Below are 12220 nucleotides of genomic sequence, written 5' to 3'. Positions count from 1 at the left end.
CAAAGTGATACGTATTACCCTATTAAGATAACATCATCTAAACATCATATGTTATCATAAATTATTGAGATATCTTATATGTAAAAAAGTGACAAAAAAAGAGTTATGAATATTAAAAATAATAAACACTATGATTAAACATATAAGGTTAGATGAGTTGAATATCACAGTGGATAAAGATACTATAATTTGTTACATTAACCAAAGAGGGGAACTCTATCACAATAACAACAAATATGATCCAATTCAGATTATTGATTTACCCGCAAATCATTATCTTAAGTCCACCCAACATACCTAGTACTCACGTTTATAAAATAATTAAATAAATATGCTCAAAATACTCTTATTCAATTCTCATCAAAAACAACTATAAACATTTCATTAACTTCTCACATTTATTAATAATAAATCAATAAAATTACTCTATATTTATCCACTTTTTTTTGGTAAACCCCTTATTGTATCAGCTTTAGTTTTTCATGTTACAGATGTGAATTTATGTAACCAAACAGATTATGAACAGAAAGAATGTAAGGATCTTTAGGGCAAAACTGAAGGCGTTTGTAAAAAAAGAAGTTGACGTGTGACAGGCTTTTAAAACAAAAAGTGGTAAATTATTTTTGTAACAATAATTGTGAATGATGATGATGACGACGACTTCTTTTATGTTGTAATGTCTTGATATCTAAGTTTACACACCTCATTATATGGAAATACTAGACTCAACAAAAAAATATAAATTACACACACAAGAGCAGTATTAAAAAGAGAGTGAACAAGAACTCTCCATCCTCAAAACTTAATCATGATCCGAATGTGCTCTGTAGAACAATCAAAGCATTCCTTGGCCAGCAGAATCGAGGCACATTGAGGAGAAACACAACAGTTATCAACATCCTTCAACTTGTGCACATTCACTTCATTGCAGTAAACCGGCTTCCTTCAGAGCACCTTTATAGTCTTCAACACTTTTTGCTCGCACCTGCATCCACAGTCACATTAACAAAATAATGTTATTTAAGATGGATATTTTCACAACTCCTTCAGAACAGATGACAAAAGATCAAATTTGGCAAACCTCAGCTACACGAGTGCCAAAATGATTCTCGATCTTGGACATGAGCCTTTCATCCTTTTCATCACATATCAAGTTAAATACAGCCCCTGTAGGATCAAAAGAATAAAAAGATAACTTAAACCATTTATACCAGCGCCTAAAATATTATTCATAACTCATGAAGAATGAAATTATGAATCACTTTCTTTGGAATAAAAGGGTAAAGCAAAAAACAAATTGCATGAAGTGATACTGTGACCAAACAAGTACATATTACAACTTAAACACCAGTCTGAGCAGGGCGATCAGTCAAACTAAGTATTTGCTTTGTCCAGTAGATGGAAAGTGAAAATGAATTTAGAAGTAATTAAGTCTATAGAACTCCAGATAAATAGTCAACTTTTAAAATCTCCATTTTCATCTGATTTTCAGGTGTTTCACTATCCACCTCTCAACAGCCCACTAGGTAGAAATATTTCTAGCCCCGTCAAAGTAATATATATTGAAAAAAGGTAGCAAAAAAATTTGTCCCTTTGAGGAATTAAGACCCAAATAATTAGGGCTCAAGTTTACCCATGTAATATAATGGAAAGCATTGCTAAATATAGCAGTGATTTTTAACGATATCGTAACCCCATCTCTAAACATGCAGAAACTCAGTTGAGCTATACTAGCACAAAAAAAAAGGTAACAGGAGACTCAATATCTATGAAACGCTGACTCCGACACTGACACCACTAACACAGCTAATGTCCAAAGTATGGGAGATGGTATCACTGCTCACACACATACATAAACATCGTGACCAAAATCTCAATTGAAGATTAAGATTGATATACTTCATGATATAAAAACAAATTTGTTACAGTTTCCTTGTAATAACATCTTTCACAATAGAATTCTAAATAACAAACATGTATCTTAATAGTTAAAGTAACTGGTTAAGTCCTATTTATAAAAAAAAAATGAGTCATGCATTATGTCTAATATAGTTTGCCTTCTTTTAATTTCTTTTTACTATTTTTAATAAAGGGCGTCTAAAAAGTGTTTAGGCAATAATAGATGTTGGTTCACTTTCTTTACACGCTCAAACCATGCAAAGAGGTGTCAGCCAGAAAAAATTGTGACACACAGTTGAAGAGTGTAGGACATCTGATAGAAGTGTGTCTGACAAGTGTTGTCCAAAAAGTGTCAGTGCTTCCTAGCTTAATACAACTTTAACAATTTCTTATAACTACATAACAGTAAGCAGAGAAATCTGGAAATTACCCTTGCGCCCAAAACGCCCAGCTCTGCCAACCCTATGCAAATACACTTCACAATCAGGCTCGGGTTCACGGGTATAGCTGGCAGTGTGTTTCATTGGAAGATCATAATTGATGACCAAATTAACCTGAATAAACATAATTTTTTAGAATGTAACCACATTTTAAAGCAAACACACAAAAAGAGAAGGGTGGGAGAGAGAACCAACACAGTACCTGTTGCTGATCAAAGCCACGAGCAAGAAGATCAGTTGAAATAAGAACTTGAGTCAAACCATCTCTGAACTCTTTAACAATTTTCTCTCTCTCTTCATAACCAAGAGCACCTTGAATAGATGTAACCTCATAGCCCAAGTCAACAAGCGATTTATGCAACATTTGTGCACTATTTCTTGTACGCACAAATATAATGGTTTGCCCCACATTCTCTCCTATTTCAAATATGTAATCTTTTATCACTTCAATCTTAGCAAGTTCATCAGAACAATAGACTTTATATTGCTTTACTGCATCTAAAGATAGTTCTTCTTTCTTTACAAAAAGTTTATTATGATCTGCTTTGACTGTCCTTGAAACGAAATTCTTGACGGTGTCATTAAATGTAGCAGAAAACAGAAGAACCTGGAAGCACATCAAGACCAATCAAAATTTTCTACATAAAAAGAAACTCACTGCAGAAAGGTTTATTCAAATGCAGATAAAATAGTTATGTGGCACCAAAAGTATGCGTAACTATGAAAATTTAAACCCCGTACAAATTCAAATTTACTAGTATCAATCCATTCATATCAACCAAAAGAATATTTAATCTTTAAATCCATGTGATGTTGTTTGACTGAACAAGATATATTTCACTAGAATTCAACGAACCTGACAATTAGAATTGACTCTTTCTATTTCCTTCATTATCCTCAGGGAATCATCTTTAAAACCATCCTGCACATTACAGTTCATAACAATCAAGACACAGCATATTTACCAGCAAAATTCAATTAAAAAACAAGACAAATGAACATGTGACCATGGTAGTTGAATCGAGATACAAGTAGTGTATCAGAGAGCTGATTTTCTGAATCGTGAATCGTTTCGTATCGTGAATCATAAGATTCATAAACATTAAAATTGTAACATAACATATAATTAATATAAAATATGTAAACATGCAAAGGTGCAATTATCATAGTCATTCATATTTCATCATCTTCTTCTCCAACATCTACATCACTCAAGTCATCTTCATCTTCTATAAAAAGTTCTTCTTCAATGTCTTCCTCATCTTCTATGAATTTTTCATTTTTATTGATCTTGGTATTTAAATTTCTAGAACCTATATTAGCAAAAGAAAAACAAATAAATTTAATTAGTTTAGTTTGTTAAAGTTTCCAGTTGTAAGTTGAAGAAGTTCTAAATAAAAATAATTACCTCTCTTCTTTTTTTACTCAGAGCTCTCTCTTCAACATCAAAACAATCATGTACACTTATGTAACATCTGCCTTTCTTTTTGTTTTCCTTATTTTTAAAAATCCAATATAATAGAAAAAATCCCAAGACGGCAGTTAATCACTCCCTGTTTTCTGCTTCACTCTCTGTTTTCTACTCTCTTCACCGTGCTTACAGTCACGCACCTCCAGCAACCACCGCGCATCTAGTCGAGCGCCTTCGTCCAGCAGTGCGCCTCAGCAATTGCACAATTCCACAAAGTTGTTGCTATTGTTGTCTGGCGCCGCACCTCCTACTGTCACGAGTCTGATGGTCGTTGCTGTGATGGTCGTTGCTGTCGGAGGAGAGAGGAGAAAAGGTTCGCGAGGTAAAATTTTAAAATTAGGGTTTTCAAATTCCAATTTATTATACGATACGAAACGATTCTCCGATTCGTCTTCCGATTCGCACGATACAATTGCGATACGGGAGCGAAAACGATTCTTTGTACGATTCGTATCGTACGAGGCCTGAACCGTATTGTTTCGTGCGATTCGTATCGTGAATCGCACGATACTTACTACCATGCATGTGACAAGACAAGCATTCCCTGAACCTAAAACTGTGCCATGCTCAATGTCTGGCATGCATATTTATAAACTAGAAATGAATAAATCGTCAAAACAAACGATTCACTACTACTAGTTCTCTATTCCTCTATATCCATCACAAACTGACAATCTGCCATGCAATACAACTACAACACGTAAACCATTTTCAAACATTAGCTTTAGCAGTGTCACTAGGTATTCTCCAATAAAATGCAGTAACAAGTTCAGGAAGAATGATACGGCCATGAACAGTACATGAAAAATCAAAATCATACAACGATCCTGGTCAACTGCAATCCTACACATAATCCAGCCCAAAGGACCTGCTTCCATGTGAAGAACATTACAACCAATTAACAAAATTGGTATCCTTATAGCAGCTATTAAACAGCTTTTGAAATTACCAAGATGTATGTGCTAGAAAGTCTGCGTAAATATAGAACTCATAATGTACGGGTTATGCAATCATGAATAGTTAGCATGGTAAGATTACTAACTCACCAAACAATTACTTTAAAAGTCATATCCAGAGTGATTTCTACCTAGTTAACGGTAAAACTGTGTATCAAAATTAAACTAACAAACAAATAGTCAAGATATGTCGTTTTCTACTACTACTAATTTCTCTTCAGTCTAAACTAACCAATCCTCGAATAAATCACGGTAATAACAAGTTCACTAAGTGTGCAACCCAATAGAATTACCTCCGCAAGCATTTGATCCGCCTCATCAAAAACAAGAATCTTCAACCTGGAGGCCCCAAGTTTCTTGAAGCTCATCCACTTCTTGATGGTGCCAGGGGTTCCAATCACCACCTGCGCCATAATCGGCGCCCTTTTCGCGATCGAGAGCGCATTGTTATCCGTTGGCACCGCGCACTCCGACGCAATCCCAGTGTACTTCCCCATCTTGCGGAGAACCTCGGTGTTCTGATTAGCCAACTCCCGGGTGGGGCAGACACAGAGAGCCTGCGGCGCCTGCACCTTGGGATCGACGCGGCTGAGCATCCCAAGAACGAAGCACGTAGTCTTTCCAGACCCGTTGTGCGCCTGCGCGATGAGGTCCCGGTGCGGCGGGCTCAGGATCATCGGCAAACTTATCGCCTGGATCTTGCTCGGCTTCTCGAACTTCATCTCCACGTAGAGCCCCTTCAGAAGCTCCGGCGAGAGGTTCAGGTCCTCGAACTTCGACGCCGACGTGTAAGGCGTTTCTCCAGAAGTAACCTGAACACAATCCAAAACCCTAAGCGATAGTAAATAGAGAGAGCAAGAAAGAGAGAAGTGTTTTGTTGCAAGTGAAACGCACCGCTTGGATGTTCGAATCGTCGGGGTCATCTAAGAGTTTGGGAGGGTTATCGTCGTTGTCTTCGATTTTTAACGCGTCGAGGTTGACGGAAGAGGTTTCGGCGGCGGCGATGGTGGCGGGGGATTCGGTTTCTTCGTCCGCTTCGTCAGCCCAGCTTTTGATAACCGCCGTCGTAGTGGTGGTGGAGGAGGCGGTGGAGGCGGCGGAGGTGGATGGTTCTGCCATGGATCGGAAGTAGAATGCGACGGTGGATTAGTGTATGCAGAGAGTGTATGCGTGAAAAAAAATAATAAATGTTCTTCTTATGTTAATAATAAATAATAAATAATAAATATGGTGAAGGTTGCGTTCAAATGACGGTGGCCCAATGTTTAGGCCTGTTACGTGAACGTATATTTTTATTTTCGGAAAAATAAAGTTTTGCTTCTTTTATTTGGTATTTTTATTTTTTTTAGGGTTATACATATTTTTGTTCTTACATTATATACTAAATTGTTTTTTATATATGTGAAATAATAGTTGACTTTTTTTAAAATATTGATGGATTTTTTTCAAAATTTGTGATTGTTTTAATTGCAAATTGATATATACTATTTCAATATTTTCATATTATAAGGAAAGTTTAAAGTTTTGATAAAAGACTAAAACAATTTTGTGTTATATAGTACAATGACGAAAATATGAATGTAGTTCCTTCTGATAGTTAACAATTGTATTATCTCAAAATTGTTATTATTCACCTATGACTTGACACATAACTACCTACAATATCATACATATCGTATACATATTGTGTATACTGAAAAGTAACTTACACTTTTCTTTTTGTAGAATTTGAGTATAAATATGTGATAATCACCTCAGTTACTTATAATCATATCAGTCACAAAGTATTATTAGGAGGATAATTAATTATGTGGTGTGTTAAAACAAACATAATTGTAAATATGTAATCTTACCATTTACACCATTAAAAATAATTTAAAATACTCTTACACTCATCACATCACTCACTTATTTCAATAAACTTTTTTCACATATTCATCTTAACATACCTCAATTCAAACACACTCAGTTTTTCTCACATCCTCATACTTTCACTCTCTCACACCCTCAACTTTCCACTTCTCAATCCAAACAAAACATTAAAGAAGAGATCGACTCATTTGCTAAACCCGCATTCTCCACCTTGAATGATTTTATCTCAAAATGGGTAACAAAAATTACAATTAAATGAAAATCATGCTAATAAAAAGTAAAATATGTTGTAAATACTAGAGAAAATGGTATTTGTGAGGAGAAATAAACATTAGGGATTGGAATACACAAAGAGATGAGGAATCAATTTTCACTAAATAATTCTTAAACTATTCAATATTTTTTCATTTGATAATTTAATATCAAAGTGTGTATGAATATAAAAGCCATGTATTATTTATAAGATAATTTATTTTGGGGTTAACCAATACATAAAAAAAAGAAAGCCCTACATAGGATTCAATAGTCAACCAATTTTAAAATGGACATGATTAGCTAAATCTTCAAGTAATGAGCAAAAATTAGTAGATGGTTGCTATCGTACGTGTGTGGATGCTATATTTTATTTTCTGTAAGTGCATTTTCATGACAATGTTTCCTTTTTCATCAAGTTTAATGAAAATGAATTAATTGAAAAGAATGAGAGGTTAATATTTGAGAAAAAAAAATTATGTTATTTGCTTGTGTAATCAGCATGTTTAAGTAGATTTTCTTTAACCTAATAAATTGGTCACTTTATTTTTTATCTGAGATTTAGTTTTTATATTTTAAAAAAATGCAATTTCAGTTCAATTCTCAATTTTACATACATTTATTTTTTTTAAATTAAATCCAGGACCTGGTATAATTTTTTAAGATACCATAAGAAAGTAAGTTGAGACACAATGTCAAAGGTTTTCTTTATTAGTAGTCTATGAATTAAGGAAGAAAATAATTCCAAACTATACTCTGAGTTTTTCTTTTAAAAAATAAGATAATTTTGTAGGTTAATATCGAAATAGTAAAATTTTTAAAAATTATCAAAATAGTTCATTTCAAGAAGTCGTGTCAAGTAGTATTAGTTGAAATCTGATTAATCATATTAAGAAGTCGTCTCAAGTAGTATCAGTTGAAATCTAACTAATCATAGTCGTGTAAAGTAGTATTAGTTGAAATTTAATTAATCATGCCAAGTTGTTACGATGTACCAATTTAAAAAAAAAAATTATTCATTTTGATAATTAACCTACAAAATTACCTTTATTTTTGAAAAAAAAAAACAGGATTAGTTGCCATAGATTACACTAATATCTCAGAAAATGTATGAAGTTGACAAACTAGTTAGTTAACCAGATTATACCAGCAGATTTAAGAGAGAACTGTCTTACCAAAAACACATGCACAATACTGACATCTCTTACTTTGACATGAACATCAAAGAAGTAACAGAAATTTTCACAAGTTCAAAGCAAGTTTGTTTTCCAGGCTAAAAGTACAAGGTCACTGGCATCACTGTCTGATTTTTATTCAAAATTAGAAGATACAAATCATTCACCACAGGTATGGATTTTCCAAAGCAAAATGAAACAAAAAGTATATGGTGCAAGTTAATGTAAGTTCGCAACACAAAATCCCCCTTCAAACTCTACATGCAGAGTTTCTGAAGAAAATTCAAGGCAAATCTAACTCTACTTTCTGCAATACCTTCAGCTTGTTAGCTTCACAACTACTACCAAAGCTCAGGTTTATTTTCCTATCATTTCTTTACAAAACAAGTGAAAAAGCTAGAAAATTTCTATTCCAGATTTGGTCAACTGAGTGTGTCTGCAGAAGGTTTTCTCTCTTGAAGAGAGATCACAGTTTCAAAGGCACCAACCAATGCTTTAACCTTGCTCTTCCGAGTTTCGGCTAGTTTACTTGCTGTTTCCTCAATTACATTATTAAACAATCCCTGTGCATCTTTCTTGTCCTGCATATCTTGATGTCTTAAAACAACCTTCTCTGGAGTAGTTGCAGCACCATTGCTGTCAGCACAGGCTTCATTTCTATCAAAGCTTTTCCGGGCATCACCCTTAAGATTGGCTCTCCCAGCCAGCCCTCTTGCTCTCCGAAACTTGATCCTTCTTGGACTACTTATCTCAGGTTGATTTTCAACCACTTTTCCCCTTCTGAACTTCAATTTTATCATTTTGTTGTCCTTGTCTTTGGAATATGCAACCCCATTCCTTGTGTTTTTGCTTTTCTTCTCATCTTCCAATGTCTCCATGTTTTCTAGGCATTCAATTTCATGGCTTCCTGAAAAGGAATCCGGCTCAAATTCACTAGTTGTATATTCAGATTCCTCTTGGGAAATTGAGGATACCGAAGACTTAGGTGATGACAACTGAGGGAGGTATGATTCATCATCATACCTAGCATTCTGATCAGATTGCAAAGTTTTGTTTTCACTTCCCATCTTGATGACATACAAAGTCTTTTCCTTCACCTCATGGTTGTCATGTTCCTCGTGCTCGACCATTTTGGCAGTCTGCTGATTCTTAAGGTGAGAAGCAATTTTCAGGCTCTTGAGCTTTCTTGAATTTATACTTGCAACTCTTCTAAGGGAAGGTCTGGGGGATAATAAAGCCTTCTGGGGTGACATCAGTTTTTTTGAACCTGCTTTGGAGGAGGTAGCTCCCTTTTCCATCTTGATCTTATTATATCTTTGGCTAACATCGCCATCTGAGGAATTCATAGAAGATATTTGCTTCTTTCTAGCACTGCTTAAATTTAAAGAAGTCGTGCGTTTTTCAGACAACTTTGCCTCTTTACCTTTGATAGAAGATAAGGGTGATGAAGTTTTCACCACATTGGAAGTTGGTTTTGATGAAGTTTTGACCTTGGAGATTGGTTTTGATGGATTCCCCATCTCATTGGAAGTAGGTTTTAAAGGAGAGTCCATCTTCTTGACCATTGATTTTGATGGAGCTTCCACCTTCCTAGAAGTTGATTTTGATGGAGATTCCACTTTCCTAGAAGTGGAGTTTGATGGAGTTCGCTCCTTTTTGGAAGGAGACTTTGATGGAGATTGGACCTCCTTGATTGAAGAAATTTGTTTTCTTGTTGGCAGAGATGTATGAGAACTCAGGACCTTGGCCAATGAGAAATTTCTCACTCCTGATTCCTTTCGCTTGTCAAATGATTTTGTTGCCAGTTTCTGCTTAAAAGTGTCAGATGTATCAGAAATCATCTTGGAATCAACTGATTCTTTGAGTTTGCCTGTTGACATCTTTGTCAGCTTGGAATCTACAGATGCACTGAGCCTAGCAACTGATATCGTTATCCCACCAACACTACCTTCTAAACTGTGGTGAAGCTGTTTTCTTGTAGCTCTATTAGGTATAGAGCGTCTTTCCTTCAAATCAAATGCATGTTCCTTCCCATATTTGCAAAAATCATGACAAGAACCAGTTGAAGCTCTGAGATAATTTGGAATGGTTTTTTCAACACTGGTTCCAGGACTAGCTTTGTCAGCTAAATGCCTTCTTTTTTCAACCCCAGGTGACTTGGTCACTTCTGGGGTCACTGGTAATTCAACACTTTCATTGGCCATAAGATTGGAGATGAGATATGCTAATGAGCAGAACAAGATTCAAGACAACAATCCTGAAACACAAAAAAGAAAGCCAATGTTAAATACAGCTTACATAAAGGGCATAATGTTTAAGAAATGGTTGATTCAAACTGCAAATAAAAAACAAAAGCACATCCAATATTTCAGTAGAAATAGGTTCAGAAACAAGAACAAACCATTAATATCTATGGTGGAAAGGAATGAAAATGTATCTCCCATTCATCTATGTTTCAAATCACAATCTTTGAAAGTTGCACAGAGAAAGAATTTGTGTTTTAAAACTGGTCTCAAATGGAAATAAACACACACACAAACAAACAAACAAAACTTTTATATTGTCTCACATCTGATTTTCTCCATTCGATCCACCACAATACTATGAAACTATTAATGTAACAGGAACCAGCCAGCCAGACACAAACAGAGAAAGGAAAAGAAGTCATCAAACAACCAAAAAGAAAAATCATGATGTCCCAGTAGGCAAACTACTGTTTCTCAAGCAAACTTCAATAAAACACATTCTCGTGTCTTGTAAACATAGGTACTCTAAGACTAGCTGCAATAATTGTGAAAAAGTAAGCTTTTCCATTAACTGATCCTTTATAAAAAGAAGACACTCATCAAGAAAGCACATTAACCGTGCAACCAATCATCTAAGCAAATCAATGAAGATTTAGAAATGCAACAAAATCCACCCGGGTGCTGAGAATCACAAATCAATCAAAATCAAACGCAGCAGAATATTCATCCAAAAGCAAAACCATCCCCAAATATTGATTTTTCAGCAAAAGTCACAACCAAACATCATAAAAAAACACATTGAAAAACTTAATGGCCAAGAAAACTTTTTTTCCCACACCACCACCATTGACAATCATCTTGAAAGGATATTTTGGAATCACAAATGAAAAATCAAATTTCTTTATATAAAAATTAAAAACAGGAAAAGAAGGCACCCCAAATGAAAACCAACCCCATACCACAAAAACCGAATCAGGGGATGTTCAGAAAAAGCCATTTCAATCCACCAAAGATCAAATTTTTCAACAAACCCATTTGCATTTAGAGGATAACAAGCACGACCAAGATGATGAATTTTTATTAGGCAGGTATACAAGAAGAAGCATACCTTGTTGTTTTCAAAGAAACAAAGGGTGGTTCTGAACCAGAAAGGAGAAAGGAAAAAAGGGGAATAAAAAGAAAGTGAAGGGTGCAGAGTCGAGTAGAAGAAGAAGAAGAAGAAGGAAAAGGAGATGGGACCACTGGGAAGAGAACGTGCAAGCAAGTGTTTTTTTCTTTCTCTCCTGCTGTTTCTGATTCGGTGTTGCGTGTCTTCTCACTGCCTTGGTTTGTTACAGAATCCAAAGAGAGAGAAACAGAGAGAGACAGAGAGAGAATTGAAACGTTCAATTCTTTGCATTATTTTTTGGATCTTTGCTGAAATAAAAGAAGAATGGGATTAGGAAAGTGTAATCAGAAATGCAATAATAAAGCACAGGATTCAGAGGGGTCATTAAGGAACATGAGAGAATGGTTGGTTGGTGGGTTTGGTTGGTGAAAACGTTAAAATGGTTTTCTGAAATTTGAGACAGAACAGAAACAAAACAATGATCAAACAATTGTAATCCTGTTTCACTGGTAAAAACATTATTACCTTTTTCCAATTCTCTGTTTCTTCTTTTGAACAATTTGTGTAATAAAAAGTGAGAGAATAAAACCCAATTTTGCTTATTTTTGTATTAAATTTGAGGAACAGAAAAATGCTTGAGATTGATCAAAATCACTTCAAGTCAAAGGCAGAATCAGTTGACCGAAGTTTATGCCACCACCTAAGTGTAATAAGGTCAAAATGCAATTCTATTTTTATTTTATTTCCTATTTTAAGCATTTCTTTGATAAATAATATTCAATAACAAAAATTAATATAATT

General features: G+C 34.8%; 2 protein-coding genes across 2 annotated transcripts; both read right to left on the bottom strand.

Annotated features, from left to right (window-relative positions):
• Positions 1-595: 595 nt before the first annotated feature.
• LOS4 (P-loop containing nucleoside triphosphate hydrolases superfamily protein) lies at positions 596-6028 on the bottom strand. The gene is made up of 7 exons (XM_068645749.1): positions 5661-6028; positions 5060-5578; positions 3196-3261; positions 2542-2946; positions 2330-2453; positions 1082-1167; positions 596-985 (listed from the first exon to the last, which is right to left on the bottom strand). The coding sequence occupies exons 1-7, from the start codon at positions 5883-5885 to the stop codon at positions 923-925; spliced, it is 1488 nt and encodes a 495-aa protein (XP_068501850.1). The 5' UTR covers positions 5886-6028; the 3' UTR covers positions 596-922.
• Positions 6029-8181: 2153 nt separating this feature from the next.
• LOC137836943 (uncharacterized) lies at positions 8182-11942 on the bottom strand. The gene is made up of 2 exons (XM_068645747.1): positions 11420-11942; positions 8182-10322 (listed from the first exon to the last, which is right to left on the bottom strand). The coding sequence occupies exon 2, from the start codon at positions 10267-10269 to the stop codon at positions 8488-8490; it is 1782 nt and encodes a 593-aa protein (XP_068501848.1). The 5' UTR covers positions 10270-10322; positions 11420-11942; the 3' UTR covers positions 8182-8487.
• Positions 11943-12220: the final 278 nt, after the last annotated feature.

This window comes from Phaseolus vulgaris, chromosome 4, assembly GCF_051622355.1.
Source record: "Phaseolus vulgaris cultivar YP4 chromosome 4, ASM5162235v1, whole genome shotgun sequence".
In the NCBI taxonomy this organism is placed as follows: Eukaryota; Viridiplantae; Streptophyta; class Magnoliopsida; order Fabales; family Fabaceae; genus Phaseolus; species Phaseolus vulgaris.
This window is presented reverse-complemented; position numbering and strand designations above follow the sequence as displayed.

Excerpts from the sequence above, each read along its gene's own strand:
- LOS4 (XM_068645749.1), bottom strand. The coding sequence starts at position 5,885 with ATGGCAGAACCATCCACCTCCGCCGCCTCCACCGCCTCCTCCACCACC. Across the intron at positions 2,454-2,541 it reads GTGGCTTTGATCAGCAACAG|GTTAATTTGGTCATCAATTA; the intron begins GTACTGTGTTGG and ends ATGTTTATTCAG. Across the intron at positions 986-1,081 it reads TTGGCACTCGTGTAGCTGAG|GTGCGAGCAAAAAGTGTTGA; the intron begins GTTTGCCAAATT and ends CTGTGGATGCAG.
- LOC137836943 (XM_068645747.1), bottom strand. The coding sequence starts at position 10,269 with ATGGCCAATGAAAGTGTTGAATTACCAGTGACCCCAGAAGTGACCAAG.